This window comes from Myxine glutinosa, chromosome 1 (genome assembly GCF_964187855.1).
Source record: "Myxine glutinosa chromosome 1, kmMyxGlut1.1, whole genome shotgun sequence".
NCBI lineage: Eukaryota > Metazoa > Chordata > Myxini > Myxiniformes > Myxinidae > Myxine > Myxine glutinosa.
In genome coordinates, this window is record NC_136261.1 from 17,479,809 (window position 1) to 17,500,627 (window position 20,819).

General features: G+C 48.2%; 2 protein-coding genes across 2 annotated transcripts in view; one reads left to right on the forward strand and one right to left on the reverse strand.

Annotated features, from left to right (window-relative positions):
- LOC144893754 (uncharacterized) overlaps positions 1-20,819 on the reverse strand; it is a 44,192-nt gene that overhangs the window by 15,451 nt on the left and 7,922 nt on the right. The gene's annotated exons all lie outside the window — the stretch shown is intronic.
- On the forward strand, positions 2,435-4,513 carry LOC144889700 (uncharacterized). The gene is made up of 2 exons (XM_078770883.1): positions 2,435-3,415; positions 3,532-4,513. Exons 1-2 carry the CDS (start codon positions 2,435-2,437, stop codon positions 4,387-4,389), a joined length of 1,839 nt encoding a protein of 612 aa, XP_078627009.1. The 3' UTR covers positions 4,390-4,513.

A 20,819-nucleotide genomic window follows, 5' to 3' on the forward strand; every position in this document is an offset into this window, starting at 1 on the left:
CCAAGCTACAGCGGGTACAGAAGAGAAGTCATTCAGAGGGAAGCCCTATCCCCAGTACAATCACAGATAAGTACAAGCTTACTAGGTCTCAGGCAGCTTGTGTTGATAGCATATGCGACAATTTGTGCTTCTTCTGCCAGCAAGAGCTTGGTTTGGAGTTTCATCAAGCAGCGACATTGGAACTAGATAAACACGTTCGCAAGGCTGCAGAGTTTCTTCAGGATACCACTTTGTTAGCCCAACTGAGTGCTGGGGACATGGTCGCAAGAGAGGCCAAGTACCATAAGAAATGTTTGACATCCCTATACAACCGCGTGAGGGCAGCAAAAAAGCTTGCTGAGCAAAGCCAGAGCACGGTAGATGTCATGTCATTTCAGCAATAGTCCTTGCTGAACTGGTAACGTACATAGAGGAAACTGCTAAAGAAGAAGACACTGCTCCTGTATTCAAGATGGCAGACCTCACCAAGCTCTACACAATGAGAATGGAACAGTTCGGAGTTGTGCTGGAAACACGAGTCCATACAACCAGACTCAAGGAGCGTATCCTGGCACACTTCCCGGATCTGCAGGAGCACAGGCAGGGAAGAGATGTCCTGCTGGTGTTTCAGGAAGACATTGGCAGTGCATTAGCCAAGGCATGTCAACATGATATTGACAGTGATGTTGTGCACCTGGCACGAGCTGCAGGGATTATAAGGAAGGATATGTTCCAGTCATCTCAGCATTTCAATGGGTCCTTCTCAAACAAATGTCAAGAAGAGTCTGTGCCACAACTGCTGCTGACAATGGTCTCCATGATTTTAGAGGGCGCAGGCATCAAAGATCAGGCATGTCAGTCATCGGCATCGGCGTCTGTGACAATAGCTCAACTTCTCAAATACAACAGTGTGAAGCATGAGAGGAGAGGTGCAGGCACAGACGTACGACACAGCATTAGTCAAGAGACTCCTTTGCCAATATATCTTGGCTTGATGCTTCAAGCCCATACGAGAAAGAGGGAACTGGTTGACACATTATCTGGACTAGGGATCAGCATTGCCTATGATAGAGTGCTACGGATCTCTGCAGAGCTGGGGAACGGGGTCTGTCAGCGCTTTCGGGCGGAGAAGGTGGTCTGTCCCCCAAAGCTCCGCGGTGGAGTGTTCACCACATCAGCTGTGGATAATATAGACCACAATCCCAGTTCCACGACAGCACACGACTCCTTCCACGGAACTGGTATTTCATTGATACAACATCCAGACTATGACAATCAAGGCACAGACCGAGGTATTGTCATCATCGGGGGTGTCTCAAATGTCAAGACTGTGGAGGACCTTCCACGGTATTACACAGATGTACAACCAGTTAGTTCACTTGCCAAAAGCCACCCTGTACCAGCTGGAACCCAGGCGTCGCTGCAGAGGAATCCTGCACAAGCTGAACTGGATAAAGAGAAGAGGTGGCTCCAGACTGTGAAGGATGCATGTGACAGTGGTGACACACAGAATCCAGGAAACATTTCTTGGGCTGCACATCACGCAGAGAACCAATCGGCCAAGGATACTAGTATCACAGTCACACCCACTGCCTTGCTTCCCCTCTTCCATGACCAAGCCCACTCAGTGCCAATGATCCGCCATGCCATGGATGTCGTGAAAGCAGCGATCAATGAGCTAAACCCTGGACAGATACCCGTCGTCACACTGGACCAACCACTTTATGCGATCGCCAAGCAGGTGCAATGGAACTGGCCAGACACACATGGTGAAGATCTCTTTGTGGTCATGCTGGGTGGTCTACACACAGAGATGGCAGCTTTGAAGACAGCAGGAGACTGGCTGCAAGACAGCGGTTGGACACAGGCATTGGTTCAGGCAGAGATAGCAACAGCTGGCACAGCAGACTCCTTCTTGCGTGCAGCTCACGTCAGCCGTACAAGACGCGCCCACCAAGTAACTGTTGCTGCCCTACACATACTGCAGCATCGTGCATATGACATATACAACGAAAGAGCAACTGCAAGAGATGAGGAACCATTGGAGTTCGAGGCATGGTGTGACCAGAGAGCAGCGGCATGTCCACAGTTTCAGTACTGGGCCACTGTACTTAACCTGGAGCTCTGTATACTCCTCTACATACGTTCACTGAGAGAGTCCAACTTCACGCTGTACATGGACACCCTACCAGAGCTAGCTACATGGTTCGCTGCATTGGACCATATCCACTATGCTCGCTGGTTACCAGTCCACATCAGGGACATGGTTGGCATTGCAGAGAAACACCCAGATGTTGCTGCCAAGTTCCATGCGGGGCACTTCACATCCAAGAAGACTAGGCATGCTTTCTCCGCCATCTCCCTAGACCAGGCTCATGAACAAAACAATGCCACGGTCAAAGGCGATGGCGGGGCAGTGGGCCTAACTGAAAATCCAAGTGCCCTTCGACGGTGGATGGTGGCTGGCCCCGAAGTTGCTCGGGTCATCACAGAATTTGAGACCTCACAGCAACTGCGCCAAAGGGGAGAGCACACCCACCACCATGAGCAAACCGACAGTGTGCAGAAGAAGTTCGTCCAAGATGTCCGTGCACTGACAACAGTCATCGAAGAGATGGGCAGCCCCTTTGAAGAAGAAAGCACAGATTTGCTGGTCCTGGGCACACTGGAGATCTTGGGCCCAGCTGTTGTAGATACTGTGCATACAGCTGTACAGATTGGGAGAGATCAGTTCCATTCATTTGAGAAGGAACGTCTGGCAGACAGATCCAAGCCACTCAATGATGTCATCAAACGCAACAAACTCCCGTTGTTTTCATCCATCAAGGTCAAAGCTGCCCAGAAGAGCAAACAACAAGTAGCCTCTGCAAAGTGTGATTCAGAGCTCTTCTCCAGACTATACATCGCATGCCAAACCAGAGATGGGGGTCTCGAGCAGTTCTTCAAACATGAGAACAGCGCACATCCGCCAGCACTCTCGCAAAATGGACAGCTCCGCTTTGGTTCCAAAGCTGACTTGTTGCAGCCCTTAGAACAGCTTGTCGAAACAAAGTCGGACCCACCACAAGTATCTTCTGTGATCCTCGATGGAGCTGTAATAGTTCAAATGCTGAGCCCAGGCCAGACCAAAACATTTCTTGACTATGCCACAAAAGTATTCGTTCCATACATTATGTCACAGCTTCAACATCGATCTCGTCTCGATCTAGTGTGGGACCGCTATGCAAAGTCAGGCAGCCTGAAGGCAACTGCAAGGACCAACAGAGGCAAGGGAATACGCAGACGTGTCACTGGCTCTGCCCTCCTACCAGGCAACTGGCACAGTTTCCTCCGTGTCGACGAGAACAAGGAGGAACTCTTCAGCTTTCTGTCTAAGCAGGTCACGGAGTCCATCGATGTGCCAGACAAACAGCTGATTGCTACTGACGGTGAACAGGTAATGTGCATGATGTATGTTAGTGTGTGTTAGTGAAAGTTTTATTCGTGACCACCTACACCAAAGGAATTCACATTTAATTTACATCACGGTATTGTTCATGCTTACACCAACAGGTCATTGCTGTACCACCATGTGCAGACACAGCCGCTTTGGCCCCGTGCAATCACGAGGAAGCAGACACGCGCATGATGCTCCACGCAGCAGCTGCTATGAAATCTGGACACCGCAGAGTACTCATCCGCACCGTGGACACAGATGTGGTGGTTCTCGCTGTGTGGATGGCCCAGGAGCTTAATGAGGTAGTGGACGAACTCTGGTTAGCGCTTGGAACCGGAAAGAACTTCCGCTACATAGCAGCACACGAGCTGTCTGCTACCCTGGGACCAGACAAAGCCAAGGCACTGCCAATCTTCCATGCAATCACAGGGTGTGATACCGTCTCGAGCTTTGCAGGTCGTGGCAAGAAAACAGCATGGGCAGTATGGGAAACTTTTCCAGAAGTGACCAATGCATTCCTGGACCTGGCATCTGCACCAAGTGAGATCTCTGACGATACACTGGCAACCCTGGAGAGATACGTAGTGCTTCTGTACGACCGCACATGCACATGTTCTGAGGTGAATCTGGCAAGAAAGAAACTCTTTGCAAAGAAATCTCGATCCATTGAAGCAATACCTCCAACACAGGCCGCCCTAGTACAACACGTGAAGAGAGCAACTTACCAGGGTGGACATTGTTGGGGACAGTCTCTTGTCCCACACTGCTATCTCCCATCACCATGCGACTGGGGGTGGGTGGACAATGACGGACAGTTCGATCCTCTGTGGACAACACTACCAGAAGCTGCCAAATCCTGCTATGAACTCATCTGTTGTGGGTGCGAAAACGGTTGCAGTGGGAGATGCAAGTGCAAGAAAGCGGCTCTGAAATGCACAGCACTGTGTGCCTGTGATGGTGACTGCTCACATTGAGTTGGAACTGTGACACTTGGCATGGCTTGATGCAATACGCTCGCTAGTTCTCTTGCTGAACGTGTGTATACAATGTACGTAATATGGGATTATCAGTTGCTTATGTGCATTAAAACATATTTCAATACAACCATTCAATTCATTGACCTCAGAAATGTACATCTAGACACCAGAATCAAGTATCTAGCTGGCATAGAACCAGAGATATCGGTCAGCAGATTTTCGGAAGCCGCCATCTTGGAATCCAATATGGCGTCAGTAAATCAACTTCTAAGTAGAACCATTCAATTCCTTGACCTCAAGTTTGTACATCCAGACACTAAAATCAAGGCTGTAGCTGGTATAGAACCAGAAATATTTGTAATTAAAGATTTTTAAGCCGCCATTTTGAAATCCAATATGGCGGCCACATTGGGGTGAATTACAAAGTGGTTCCATAACTGAAAATGTTCTCCATATAATATTCTATCATTCTGCCAAATTTGGTGCTTCCATCACAAAATGCACAATTGGTTTGCTATGCCGCTGCACTATGTGGGCCATTTTCATCAAATTCATGTGTCTAATTTTGAAGAGAGCAAATAACCTATTTTGAGGGGTTAAAACAGCCCCCCACCCCTATAGATCCTTTTAATGAGCGCAGATTTTGAATTTGTTTCGAAAGCCATTAATTAAACGTATTGGCTGATGTATATTCCAAGTTTCAGTGAGTGTATAGCCTTTGAGATATGAGTGTCAACACATTTTGGGCGGATGGATGGATGAACACCAACGTGAATTCTTGGGGAAAATGCCAGGGGCATATAAAAGCCCCCTTTTTATGGTATGTGCCATGTGGCAAAGTATAGAAAATAAGGGACATTCCATCACTTGTAGAAAAAGCCAAACAATAGAAAAGAAGGCACATTCGAAAAATCTCCTGTGTGCATGCTGACTACCCTTGTGTTCTTAGGAGGAACTTCGTGTGCATGCTGTGTGCATGCTGACTACCCTTGTGTTCTTAGGAGGAACTTTGTGTGCATGCTGACTCCCCTTGTGTTCTTCGGAGGAACTTCGTGTGCATGCTGACTAACCTTGTGTTCTTAGGAGGAACTTTGTGTGCATGCTGACTACCCTTGTGTTCTTAGGAGGAACCTCGTGTGCATGCTGTATGCATGCTGACTGCCCTTGTGTTCTTAGGAGGAACCTCGTGTGCATGCTGTGTGCATGCTGACTGCCCTTGTGTTCTTAGGAGGAACTTTGTGTGCATGTTGTGTGCATGCTGACTACCCCTGTGTTCTTAGGAGGAACCTCGTGTGCATGCTGTGTGCATGCTGACTGCCCTTGTGTTCTTTGGAGGAACTTACGTAAAGTGAATATAAAGGGGCGCCCTACATACTGTATATAGATTAAAACCCATCAGTACATAAAGTTTTCTGTGTACCTTGAAAAGGAAAACACACAAGATAATGTGCACGTGTGTGAAATCTGATTTGCTAAAAATTTTTTAATACAGTCAGTATGTAATATGTACCAACCAATTGCAGACATGTTGGCTGTGATGTATTCTTTGGGGCAAGCGTTGGACAAGCGCGATGTGTGTACACATGATAGGCCACAATTGCATTAGATTTCCCTGTTCTGCACTGTCGTTTTGCTTGTGTGCTTCCCTCTCTCTCCACATCTCGTCTCCCGCTCCCTTTATTATATGTTTTATGTGTCCGTTTTTGTTTTTTGTGTTTAATGTTGGCTCTTACACGAGCCTCGATCTTGTATTTAAAAAAAAAGAAAGATAAAAGAATTGTACACATGTGCAATGCAGTCGATTTTACCAGTCCCTTTTGGACCATAAATGCATATTACATAAACATCGCCCCCCCCCCCCCCCCCTCAGCCCTGTCTGTGCTCTGTCCCCCAAATACTCCTACAGGTCACACAAGATCTGCCAACAACCCTCTTCTGGTGAAACTGCCAAAATCAAGAATTTCTGCTCACCTTCACTCCTTCATTACTCTTTTCTCTTGCCTCTGGAAAACTTCCTCACTCTCTTCAATCCCACTCCTCCCTCCAGATCTTTAAAACAGCTGTTCACCACAATCTCTTATCTTCCCCCATCCAAAACCTTGATTTTTTTCTACCTCCATTAATTCAACCCAGATCCACTTTTCTGAAATACCGACTTCTTTCCTGGAAGTCCTAGCTGTGTCCATGTGTTTTTTTTACCTCTCCCACCCCCAACCCCTTCCCACGCCTCCTCCCCCCCAAGCCTCCTCCCTCCCACATATCTCCCTGCTCTCAAATGTTGTACTTGTGTGCTTCCCCATCTTGTCTCCGGCTCCCTTTAATATGTCTTATGTGTCCGTTTGTTGTTGTTTTTTGTCATTAATGTTAGTTCTTACACTAACCCCCGCTCTAGCGGGGAAAATGGCCTTAAAACGATCATTCATTCATTCATTCATTCTTACACCAGCCTCGATCTTATATACAAATAATAATAATAATGCATGTGTTGACATTGCAGACATATTGGACAAATGTGATATGTACATGATGAATACTGATGATAATTAGAGATGATGGATGAATTGTATTTGTACACCTACTTCTGCAATAGAATAGAAAACTAATATTATGTATGGCATTTTAATTTTTTGCAGAAAAATGAAGGACTGCAAAGAGGTCCTTTTGAAACCCAGAGATGGTAACAGCATTGAAAATACATTTACTTCTTCATGTAGCTGTATAAATCAAATTGGCACCCCTTTATATGAACTTTTATAGAGCATTACTTGGTTCCTCGTAAGAACACAAGCGTAGTCCAGCATGCACACCAGATTTTTTTGAATGTCCCTTCTTTTCTCTTTTTTTTTTTTTTTTTTGTTTGTTTGTTTGTTTGTTTGTTTGTTTGTTTGTTTGTATACAATATCGAGGCTCGTGAAAGAGCGAACATTAATCACACAGAAAGACAAACCGACACATAAAACATATAACATAGGGAGCGGTAGACAAGATGGGGAGAGAGGGGGAAGGACACAAACACAACATTTGAGAGCAGGGACCGAGAGACATGGAGACATCGAGAGATCTGAGAGAGGGCGAGGGCTTTGGGGGGGGCGTGGGAAGGGGGCAGTGGGAGAGGTATAAAACATATGGACACTGCCAGGACTTCCAGGAAAGAAGTTGGAATTTCAAACAAGGTGGATCTGGGGTGAATTAGCGGGGGTAGAAAAGATCAAGGTTTTGGATGGGGGAAGATAAGAGATGGTGGTGAACAGCTGTTTTAAAGACCTGGAGGGAGGAGTGGGATTGAAGGGAGTGAGGGAGTTTGTTCCAGAGGCGGGAGAAAAGAGGAATGAAAGAGTGAAGGTGAGCGGAGAGCCGAGATTTCGGCAGTTTAACCATCAGAGGGTTGCTGGCAGATCTTGTGCGACCTGTAGGAATATTTGGGGGACAGAGCACAGAGAGAGCTGGGGGTGCAAGGCCGGAGAGGAGTCGGTAGAAGACAGAAAGACCACCTACCTGCCTGCGGTGAGTGAGTGAAAGGCCCTCAGAGATAGCTTCATCGCGGGAGATTCCAATAATTCTGAAAGCTTTGGTTTCAACAGCGTGAAGCCGAGCTAGGTGTGAGGCAGGAGCACCGGCCCATAGGGGAGAACAGTATTCCATTGAGCTGCGGATGAAAGCCTTGTATGTGGTGAGGAGCTCAGGTGTGCCGAGGAAGGACTTCGCACGACGGAGGATGCCCAGTCGGCGACTGGCTTTGGAGGCCAGCTTTGAAATGTGGTTTTCCCAAGAAAGATCATGGCAGATAGTGAGACCCAAAATCTTGAGCGACAGAACTTCTTGGAGAGGATTGTTGAGAAAGTAGATGGGAGGGTTGTCCAGTCGATCTTTTCGGAGAGACATAGTAAGAGTGTGAGATTTGTCAGGATTGAAAGACATGTTCCACTTGTTTGACCAGTCTGTGATTTTGTCCAGGTCTTCAGAGAGTGAGGAGGCAGCAGACTGCCGATCTGAGGGAAGAGGAATGGAGCGGCAGAGAGTGGAGTCATCAGCAAAGAGATAGAGAGGATTTTCGAGAGAGTCAGAGAGATCATTGATGAAGACCAGAAAAAGCACGGGGCCCAGAACACTGCCTTGGGGAACTCCAGCCTGAACAGGAAGAGGAGATGAGAGAAACCCATTCAGGGCCACACGTTGACGACGACTAGAGAGGAAGTCCGCCAGCCATGCGTGGAGATTTCCATGGATACCAAAGGAGGAGAGTTTGGTGAGCAGAGCGGGGTGCCAGACCGTGTCGAAGGCACGTGATATGTCGAGGGAGACAGCTCTAATTTCCTGTTTGGCATTGAGGACCTCCATCCATTGTTGAGACAGCAGAAGCAGCATGTCCAGAGTAGAGTGACCTGGTCTGAAACCAAATTGATGATCAGAGATCAAGCCATTGGAGAAGAGGAAAGATTTCATATCAGAAGCAATGATGGATTCCATGACTTTGCTGATAATTGGGAGAAGGCTGATTGGTCTGTAGTTGCTAGGATCTGTTTTTGCACCTTTTTTGTGCAAAGCGGTGATGTTGGCTGATTTCCAAGCAGATGGCAGTTGACCTTGAGCAAAAGAGAGGGTGAAGAGAACAGAGAGAGGGTGAGATAGAGCAGCAGAGCAGGATTTTAGGACCCGTGGGCTGATGCCGTCGGGTCCAGTTGCAGAATCAGAGTCGAAGGTTGACAGAAACTTTTCCACCTTGTCAGGAGGAAAGGACACGGAGTCCAGGAGCAGCAGGGTACGACTGGGTATGGTGGGTACAGAGAGGGATGGGTTTGGGACACAAGATTTAGAGGCAAACACAGAGTTGAGGCATTCAGCTTTTTCACGTGCGGAGTCAGCTGTGTAGCCGTTTGAGGTAAGGGAGGGGATGGAGGGGGAACAAACACCAGAAACGGATTTGACCAGACGCCACCAGGATTTGGAAGAGGGAGACAGATAAGAGAGTTCGGTCTTGAGAACGGAGAGATATTGTTTCCTGGCTCTCCTGAGGGTGGACACACACTTGTTTCGGGCTTTGTGGAAGGAAATGAGATTTCCTTCTGTTGGATTTGCTTTCCAGGAGACGAAGGCAAGTTGTTTCTGGGCAACAGCCTCACCACAAGATTCCGTGTACCATGGACGGGAGGAAGGGTATGACAACTGAAGACGAGATGGGATAAATCTGTGCATGAGAGAGAGCAATTTACTTTGGAAGAATTCCCAGGATGAGTTGATGTCAGAGGTGGTAGAGATGGGAGACCAGTCCAGATGATTGATGGCTGCTTGAAGACCGTGCCAGTTGGCCTGAGTGAAATGCCAGACTCGTCGACGCTGAGCAGGCTCCCTGAGGATGGTCAGAGAGATGTCCACTTTAACAAGGACATGATCAGATGTTCCGATCGGAGCAGAAGAAGAGCAGCAGACATTTTCAGGGAAGTTAGTCATAACCAAGTCCAGAAGAGAAGATGTTCCGTTGACTGAGATCCGGGTCGGGAAATTGACAGATTGTGTCAGTCCCAGTGAGTCGCAGAAGTCCTTTGCTGAGGAGCCATGGCTGGTGAGAGAGGTACCCACACCCAGCCAACTGGCATGATGACAGTTGAAATCACCACATATGAGGAAGAGAGAGTTGGGATGAGTAGATAGAAGTTGGTCCATATCATCAGACAGCGAGATGTAGATGGAGTCATCACTGTTTGGTGGACGGTACAACACAACTCTTGTTCGGAATTTTCTACAAGTTGTGGAATGTCTCTTCTTTTCTATACTTTGCCACATGGAACATACCCTTATATAAAGGGGCCTTTTCTATGCCCCTTGCATCTTATCCAAGAATGTCTCTTCTTTTCTATAGTTTGCCACATGGTGCATACAATATAAAAGGGGCCTTTTCAATGCCCCTGGTGTTTTTCCCAAGATACATTTTAAATATGAACAAAATGCATTTGTTCATCGTACAAGACTTTATTCAAAACGATATAAAAGACATTTAAAAAGTGAGGGGAAAAAAATTATTCAACCCAGATGGGATTGGAACCCACAATCCCTGGCTTGGTGTTGGCTTAGCAGTTAGGGTGCAGGCTTGGGATCCTAGGATCCTGGGTTAGAATCCCGGTCGATTGCTGAATTAACACCAGGGGGGTTGACTCAGCCTGTCATCCTTCCGAGGTCGGCAAATTGAGTACCAGCTTGCTGGGATGAATGATCCCGGTGTGTACCCCGGTTTAGAATAGGTACACCGTATCCCTGCGCATCATAAGAGACGACTAAGGGTTGGCACCAGGAAGGGCATCTGGCCGTAAAAACATTGCCTCAAAAAGGGAACCATGATTGTCATGGGGCCCGCAAGGCTAACCCCCGCTGTAGCAGGGAAAATAGCCTTAAAACGATCATTCATTCATTTTTCATTCAATTCCCAGCTTGGGAGTCTGATGCATTTATCCATGAGGCCATTAAGCCAGCACGTTATATATTTTTTTCATAAAAAGAGGTAGAAAGTGTGTATATATATATATATATATATATATATATATATATAGCTATATTTATATATAGTACACCTTCGTTAGGCATCAGATATGAAGCTTGTAGCCAAGTTTCATCAAAATCGTGTGTGTGTATTTTAGGAGAAGAGAGCAAATACCTATTTTGGGAAGTCAACACCTCCCTCCCCCGTAAACCCCTTCAATGTGCTCAGATTTTGATGCGGTTAATATACCTTCGTTAGGCATCAGATGTGAAGCTTATGGCCAAGTTTCATGAAAATTGTGTGTGTAGTTTCTGAGAAGAGACCAAATACCTATTTTTAGGAGGGGAGGGGAGGGGGAAGTAGGGGAAGGGATCAAAACCCCCATGGACCCCCACTATGAGCGCAGATTTTGATGTGGCCAATACACTTTCGTTAGGTATCAGACATGAAGCTTATGGCCAAGTTTCATTAAAATCGTGTGTGTAGTTTCATTAAAAAAAAAAAAACACCTTTAGAGGCCATTTTCCCCCGCAAGCGGGGGTTGGCCTTTTTCGGGGACTGTGGTTGTTGTTGTTTTTTGGTCCCCTTTTTGAAGCAATGTTTTACGGCCGGATGCCCTTCCTGCCGCCAACCCTTTTTGTCGCCTTTTTACGACAAACAGGGAATTACCAGTGAACTGGTACTCAATTTGCCGACCTTGAAAGGATGACAGGCTGAGTCAACCCCCCTGGCGTTAATTCAGCGATCGACCGGGATTCGAACCCAGGATCCTAGGATCCTAAGCTGGCACCCTAGCCGCTAGCCCAACACATATATATCATGGAAGAGAACAAATACCTCTGCCCCCCCCCCCCCCCCACCTAGACCCCCTTAATGAGCGCAGAGTTTGAATTTGGTTTCAAGGCCATTAACTAGACCTATTGGCTGATGTATATTCCAAGTTTGAGCTCGTTTAAATGTATAGCCTTTGAAATACGAGAGCCAACACATTTTGGGTGGACGGATGGATGAACACCAACGTGAATTTGAGGATTTTCTAAATAAAACTCAAGAATGCGGAAACAGATGTTGCTGAAATTTGGAACATATTACATCGATGTACAAAGCATTTACTTCTGAAATGTGCAGCCGATTTCATCCAGTAGAAGCCGAGAAAGGAATTTTCAGTCCCCATGTTAAAGCTGCATACAGAGAAATGATCCCTTATATAAAGGGAGGGCCATTTTGCACCTCACTTGAATGAATGAATGAATGATATATATATATATATATATATATATATATATATATATATATATATATATATATATATGCACCATCCTTTGCACCTCCCTTGATATATATATGTATATATATGTATATATACATATATATATATATATATATATATATATATATATATATATATATATATATATATATATATATATATATATATATATTGTTACTGTCGCGGTTAAGATGTTATATTGACCGAGCGGTGGTGTATTACCGCGACCTAACAGTTCCCCCCGATTCTTCCCCAGCTCACCCGATTCACCCCAAACTTTGGCCGTATCGCACCGCAGCTGCCCAATCTGGAAAACTCTAAAACGACCGAATGCAAAGAGGAAAAGGAATAAGATGAGAAGACGGACAGAAGAGTAATGGGATTTATTATTTACACATATAATCAAGAAGGAGCAGTCACGATTATGTACAGGGACACGAGACGCAGGTGACACAGTGAATTCCTTATACAAGCTTAATTACCTACCCAGGACAGAACAAACAAAGACGACTCACACGGGGAATGATGACAGGAATTGGCTGGAAGGAGAGGATGGCTTGGAGCTGTATTGTGCAGCACGATCGGCGCGTTTAGCAGCCGCCGTTCCTTCGCGGCCCTGCTCAAAACCGCCGTCCAGGCCCCAAGCGGCTGTTGGGTGTTGTTGCTGCTGTGGCCGCCGCTGCTTTTCCAGGATTACAACAGGCTTTGTGCTTTCTGGGATGTCCTCTCCTTGGATGTTCTCTATGTTCTCTTGGTCCAATCACTCCTCACCACCGACAACTCAACGCAACCAACGCAACCACTGACCACCACAACGCAACCACTGACGACCAAAACCACACAACTCAGCTCTGCTTCTTGGACCCTCTCTCTTCTCAACGGCTTGGGCTCCCTTTTGTCTGCCGGTAAAAGCTCATCTGCCTTGGACCTCCTCTCGTCTCAACGGCTTGGGCTCCCTTTCGTCTGCCGGTAAAAACTCCTCTCTCAAAGCTTGTCTCAGCTTCTCTTTTGGGAGCGTCGCGCTGCGGATTTTAGCTGCGGTCACGCCTGCTCATTCCCTCCTCTCAGCGCCTCTCTTTCTTCTTCAAAGCTCGACTCCTTGGGGAGTGTCGCGCTGCGGGTTATATAGGCCCCGCCCCTCAACCTTTGCGAACCTCCCCGATCGCTCTTCCTCCGCCCTCTCTAGCCAAACCCCTGGCTCCTGGTTGGTCGAGTGGGGCTGGCTCACTCCTCCCCTCTATGACGAGGTGGAGACACGCCTTTCTTCTCCGACCCTGCCTCGTGGTCAATGGCGGTTATTGGAGGGGAGGTAATTGCCAAACGACGAAAAGGGGGAATGGAGGTTTTGGGAATGGGAATGAAGGGAATCTATCTCTTTCACTGGTGCAATGGAGTACTTCAATTAATGGGAGACACAGCCCTACCCTAAAACACAGAATAAGATATAACTATCGAACAGGGGTATACTATGATTGGCTGTGGTGTGGATGCTTTATGGACTAATTATGGGATGCCCCTTTGACCTTTACACAGCTCCGGAGGCAGGAGGCGCAGAATAACAATAATAATAATAATAAAGCACACAATCAAAAAAAATATATACAGTCCTCATATCCGCAACACTGCACCCTCCTCCTCTTAGGCACGTCCCGGGCCTACAACTTTTATTTAGTGTGACACGTAGGTGTAGTTCCCTCTACTTTTAACCTGACCCTGAGTGCGACAGTTTTAAAACATAAATAAATGTGTCCCGCTGCTCCATTGCACCCTGCCTAACAGACTTACGCCCACAGTTAACCGAATTGCGGAATTGTCTTCAAACTATACACTGACGGTGGGGAGCATTATTTACAATGACGCTATTTTTATTTACAAAACTAACCCAGGACCTGTGATTGTTCTTTCTGGGGGGGAGACAGTCTGCTCTGCATCAATGCACCATGAAAGCACCCAAAACGCACCAATACACACCCAAGCACCCATCGGTGCAGTCACCATAGTTCAAGAAAATAAAACCAACAACCCCTAACCCTGCAGGTGATCTCTTGCTCTTCGGCTCCCTCTGCTGGTTATTATTATTGTCTTCCAGTTGTTGTCTTTCTTTCATTTTCTTACTGGCGGCCTATTTGCAATAAAGCTTGCCCAAACGTGTCCATTTTATTTATTTTATTTATGGCCCACAGGGCCGACTACGTGTGGTTCACCTGTGGGGCATCGGTGCCCTGTGGCCAAGGTCCGCCAGCAAGATTTCGGGCCCTCATGGCTGGTTCCAGCAGAGGGGCCATGCCCCAACCCATGGGGTCCATAAGTGGTGCTCGGCCACAGACATGTGGTCCATAATGTGGTGCATCGATGCAGACAGCTGGTTCTGAGAGTTCCGGGCGCACAATGGCCGACTCACGCACGCTCCCCTCGGCGCCCCATGGCGCACAGGTCATGTGGGAGACAAAAGGGGGACAAGAGAAATGAGCGAGGGGTAAGGTCACAAGGGTACACGTCAATAAGGCAATGCAAGGCGAAATGCGTACGGAGAGCGAAATGAGAAAGCTCGTCCCTACCGTACGTCACCCCCCCTGTCACCTACACTCCCCTTGCCCTTACCCCATATGTACAAAAATCTACACATTACCAATCCGTCGCTACCGTCACGTCTTCCCCTTATTTCCCTTATACCAAATTCGTCTTCACTCCCCCACTATCCAAAATTTGCCATCACCCAATTCGTCATCAATCCTCATAAGGAGGGAGAGATGGAATTACGCACAATGTCACACCCACATCATGATGCGTCTCACAATCCAAAACATTTGCATTAATGAAAAATAATAAAACATGGCATGGTGTGGAGTTACCTCATCTCAGGTGAGTGGATGCAGATGGTGCGAGGAGATCCTTCATCCTAACTATCCTCTAAATGATTTTAACACACTTTACACTACCCGGGGTCTCTCCCCGCCAATCCATTGGCCAACTTACACTATGGGTTCTAAAAACCAAATTCCCATTGACCAAACTGTGGTGCTTCTCAATTTGGGGTCTCACTCCCCCGATTCATCTCCCGGTGCCCTTGCACAATTTCTGGGCTGTGACGTGTAGCTCTCCCAGCAGGTCTACCCACCTGCACACCTCCACCACTGTAGTTGCCACCCGAGCTTACCTAGCTCCTCACCCTAACCTAACTAACTGGGGAAGACCCCTCCTGGCTCTGTCACCCCACTCGGTGCCCTCTGGCACTGGGCTACCCGGGTCCGTCCTCTGGATCCTCGGGCCCCATCCACAACAACTACTACCGGCTCCCAGAGCCCACCTGCGGCCTCACCTGGCCGACATCCTCACAGTGGTGGAGTGCCCAAACCAACTACACACACTAACAGGCTACACGCCCAGCCATTTCCACAACACTAATGCACCCATCCAATCACCATTCTTCCACCCGCACCACAGATGCCAATATCCAACCCCAATTTACCTATACCCTCTACCTAACACTTACACTACCCGCCCCGGGTATCCGTGATGGGGGTCCACTCTTCCCACATTCACACCTTCGCACCATCCACTCCACTCCACAATTTCCAACATACTCACTCCACGACCATCCATTCCAATACTCCATTTATTCCACACTATTTATTCCACACAACCATTCTCCATACCTGTTGTTGCACACCTGTGCACTCACACCTGGTGCCACCTGCACCCTCCTTTCTTCCTGGACCATTTGGTCAACACAACACGCAATCACCACTACTCCCTCATACACTGCTCCATTCACCTGTTCAGTTGCACACCTGTGCAATCACACCTGTTCAATCCTCAAACACACGGCATCATCTCATCTAACTACTCCCCTCTGAAACTTGCGCTTCCCAGTCGTCCCTTTAAACTATTGCGCTCCCTCGTCATTATCATCCACTCTACTCTACCTGCGTCCCCACTACAGGTGTCATTGTCACTAACTAACCTTAACGTTACCTAATGTCATCTTCTAGGTCCCTACACACAATATCCTAACCCACCCGGGCTAGTTTTCACTGCCATCAACCCCATAAACTAGTGCTCCTTTGCCCCCCCCCCCCCCGCTGTGAGGGATGGTGGATTTGCCATCCCACCACATCGGGGAGGTCCTATCAATTTCGCTCGTCCAAATCCAACAAACCAAAAATTTGCCATTTACCGCTAATCACCGTACCAATCATCAAATTTTGCCTTTTTCTAATTTTGGGTCCAAAACACTATCCTCATCACCCGTCTACTTATTAGATCCTCTCGGTGCGCCAATTCACGTCTACAGCCCGGCTTCGTACAGCCGAGCAATGAACGCGGGTTCTTTGGTGCCGGCGGCTGGATGCGTCCGGCACTCGGTGCAGGGACGGGGGCTTACCCGTGCCGAGATCCCACGCACCACCTCGGCGCGGAGCCATCCAATTGCCCGATCTCGACCTGCCGGAACGTCTCAACAAAAAGTGGTCGCCATGACGACCCTTCCTATCGGGCTGCCCGCCCGCTCCGCCTAGTGGAGCACGGACGCGGCCGTTCCAAGCGAGGCCCAGCGTGGATCGCGTACGGCGGTCCTTTCGAACCCGCCGTGGCTCGGATCCCCGCTGGTTCTCGCGGCACGCGAAGCCCGGCATGCACCGAGGGCCCGATTCGGCTAAACGTCGCTCTAACCGCTAACCCGGTTACCGTCGATGCCTCACCTGCATGCTTACACGCATACGCTACCCCTTTCTTGCTCATACCTCCAGCTGTTCCCATGCTCCTCGTACCTTTCCTTACACACCTCGGTACACTCATTCCGCTCACAGACTTGGTCACACACCTGACCACCGAACACCTTTGCACGCATTCGTCGCTCGCACACCTCACCAAAACACCTCTTCGCGCCCCCCTCCTCGGTCACCTCCTCTGTGACAATCACAGGTGTGCTCTCACTCGCACACCCAACCACGTGCCTCACGACCAACTCAAGTGTGCATTCCCACGCACGCTCTACCATTCCAGGTGTGCATCCTTCCATTCCAGGTGTACATCCTCGCTCACCTGTCATAACCAACTCACGCTCCGTGTCACTCTCACTACTCTCACCTCCACTCTCGGTCGCGCACTCACCCTTACTCTCGACAGCACACTCTTTCCTCATGCACCCGTCCGTTACACACCTTTCTCGCGCACACTCTCCCGTTACATCCTCTGTAACACTCACCACAGGCGTACACTTTCTCGTTACATCCTCTGTAACACTTACCACACCGCGCTTCCATGTACCCCCTCGCACACGCGCTACGACCGACTCACTCTCGACAGCACACTCACTGGTCGGCGCGCACTTTTTCCTCACACTCCCCATGGTCGGACATTCTCGCACACCTCTTTTTTCGCACACCTGACCTGTCACACACTTCACCAACGGCCTTTCACGAACACCCGGATCCAACCCAATCCCCAAGCCGACTGAAGCTTTCCTCACATCATGTACATTTCCGATTATATCGCCACTCACCTTGGCACCTCGTCTCCGCACCTCCTTTGCCACCTGCAAACTCTTTATTTGGTTAGTGAGCAGCACATCATGAGTTGAGCACCGACCTTGTACCAATTCCATTACCTCCTCCTTTATTTCTCTCTTAATTTCTGTCCGTCTCTTCTTAATTTCACTCACCTCTTCTTCCACTTCCTCTAATTTTTGCTTCACCTCTTTTATTTCCCGGTGCGTCTCCTCAAGTTCGTCCTCTAAGGCTACCTTGACCGTCTCTATGTGCATCCTCACCTGCCGGTCCTTTGTCTCCATTACTTCTGTCACCTCATCCAACCTCATTGTCAGTCCCTCACGTACCATCTGACATTGCCTCTGTGTCGCTATCAAGTCATTTTTAATTTCTTTTTGTGTCGCCTTTAACCCTCCTAGTACCGCAGTGTTCCTTTGAACCTGCTCCACTAACTCCGTTTGTCCCTCTGTCAGCTGTTCCACCTCCTCAGTCAGATCTTCTATTCCCCCCTGTAACCTCGCCGTATTATTTCTCACCTCTTTCTCCATACGCTTCTCACCTCGCTTTACCTCCTCGCGTAGCCCCGAAACCTCCTCACTTACACCTCGTCGTATCCCCTCTTTCATCTCCTCCATCTCTTTTGTAGATGCCACCCTCATCTGTCCCAATTCATCCCTCTGAGCATCCAGTTTACTTTCTAACCCGATTTGCACCTCCTCTATCTGGTTCCCCATTCGTTTGATTTCCCTGGCAGATTGTTCCCCTATTTCCCGCAATTTGTCTTCCATCCTATTTTCTAACCCCATTAACCCATTTTTCACCTCTTTTATCCCGTTGTTTAACCCCTCAAAATTATTGTCTAACTTCCCAAATTTCTTGTCTAACCCCTCAAAATTATTGTCTAACTTCCCAAATTTCTTGTCTAACCCCTCACCAGTACCCCTCGCTTCGTCCCTCATTACCCCCAATTGCTCACTCTGAGCCCTCATTTGCTCACTCTGAGCATCCATCCGGTTCCCCATTTGTCCCATTCGCCCACCCTGAGCATCCATTTTTGCTTCTAGCCCCATATTTGCCATTAGTATGGCTGCATTAATCTGCGCCATGAGGTCCCGCACATCAATTCCCGCTATTTGCGAAGCGGGCCGCGGCTACCCCGCGCTCGTGCGAGCTGCCACTTTGTGCGTCTGATACCACGTGCGCGAGAGCGCCATTTTGTGCGTCTGATACTCCCTCAACCGCCTCCTCATTGCTCCCCTCCATTTGATCCTGGGTTACTCCTAACCCCTCCTCTAGCTCACCCACCGGCATCCGATCGCCTTGACCAGCCATGGCGCGATTTCAAAATTCGGGTTTTCCTTTACAACAACACAAATTTCCAGCACTTTGTAATTTTGAGCGCGTTAAGCGTGCTTCGGGCCTCGTATCCCACTCCTCGACACCAATTGTTACTGTCGCGGTTAAGATGTTATATTGACCGAGCGGTGGTGTATTACCGCGACCTAACAGTTCCCCCCGATTCTTCCCCAACTCACCCGATTCACCCCAAACTTTGGCCGTATCGCACCGCAGCTGCCCAATCTGGAAAACTCTAAAACGACCGAATGCAAAGAGGAAAAGGAATAAGACGAGAAGACGGACAGAAGAGTAATGGGATTTATTATTTACACATATAATCAAGAAGGAGCAGTCACGATTATGTACAGGGACACAAGACGCAGGTGACACAGTGAATTCCTTATACAAGCTTAATTACCTACCCAGGACAGAACAAACAAAGACGACTCACACGGGGAATGATGACAGGAATTGGCTGGAAGGAGAGGATGGCTTGGAGCTGTATTGTGCAGCACGATCGGCGCGTTTAGCAGCCGCCGTTCCTTCGCGGCCCTGCTCAAAACCGCCGTCCAGGCCCCAAGCGGCTGTTGGGTGTTGTTGCTGCTGTGGCCGCCGCTGCTTTTCCAGGATTACAACAGGCTTTGTGCTTTCTGGGATGTCCTCTCCTTGGATGTTCTCTATGTTCTCTTGGTCCAATCACTCCTCACCACCGACAACTCAACGCAACCAACGCAACCACTGACCACCACAACGCAACCACTGACGACCAAAACCACACAACTCAGCTCTGCTTCTTGGACCCTCTCTCTTCTCAACGGCTTGGGCTCCCTTTTGTCTGCCGGTAAAAGCTCATCTGCCTTGGACCTCCTCTCGTCTCAACGGCTTGGGCTCCCTTTCGTCTGCCGGTAAAAACTCCTCTCTCAAAGCTTGTCTCAGCTTCTCTTTTGGGAGCGTCGCGCTGCGGATTTTAGCTGCGGTCACGCCTGCTCATTCCCTCCTCTCAGCGCCTCTCTTTCTTCTTCAAAGCTCGACTCCTTGGGGAGTCCTGCGGGTTATATAGGCCCCGCCCCTCAACCTTTGCGAACCTCCCCGATCACTCTTCCTCCGCCCTCTCTAGCCAAACCCCTGGCTCCTGGTTGGTCGAGTGGGGCTGGCTCACTCCTCCCCTCTATGACGAGGTGGAGACACGCCTTTCTTCTCCGACCCTGCCTCGTGGTCAATGGCGGTTATTGGAGGGGAGGTAATTGCCAGACGACGAAAAGGGGGAATGGAGGTTTTGGGAATGGGAATGAAGGGAATCTATCTCTTTCACTGGTGCAATGGAGTACTTCAATTAATGGGAGACACAGCCTTACCCTAAAACACAGAATAAGATATAACTATCGAACAGGGGTATTCTATGATTGGCTGTGGTGTGGATGCTTTATGGACTAATTATGGGATGCCCCTTTGACCTTTACACAGCTCCGGAGGCAGGAGGCGCAGAATAACAATAATAATAATAATAAAGCACACAATCAAAAAATATATATACAGTCCTCATATCCGCAACAATGTATATATATATATATATATATATATATATATATATATATATATATATATATATATATATATATATATATATATAATTATATATACTAGGGCATGCCCGTACTATATCTATATCTAAAATTATATCCCCCCCTCTATTTACATGAAATGGTTTGGTCCATGAAATGTTTTGGTCCATTCGCAACGCCAAAGCGAACGGCGAACGCTTTACATGAAATGGTTTGGTGCATGAAATGTTTTGGTCCATTCGCAACGCCAAAGCGAACGGCGAACGGCTTGCGAGTACAGTGACAATCCCCCCGGG

Bases quoted from the DNA above. Each gene is read 5' to 3' on its own strand.
- LOC144889700 (XM_078770883.1), top strand. From the start codon at position 2,435: ATGGTGGCTGGCCCCGAAGTTGCTCGGGTCATCACAGAATTTGAGACC. The intron at 3,416-3,531 runs GTAATGTGCATG...TTACACCAACAG, and splicing joins TTGCTACTGACGGTGAACAG to GTCATTGCTGTACCACCATG.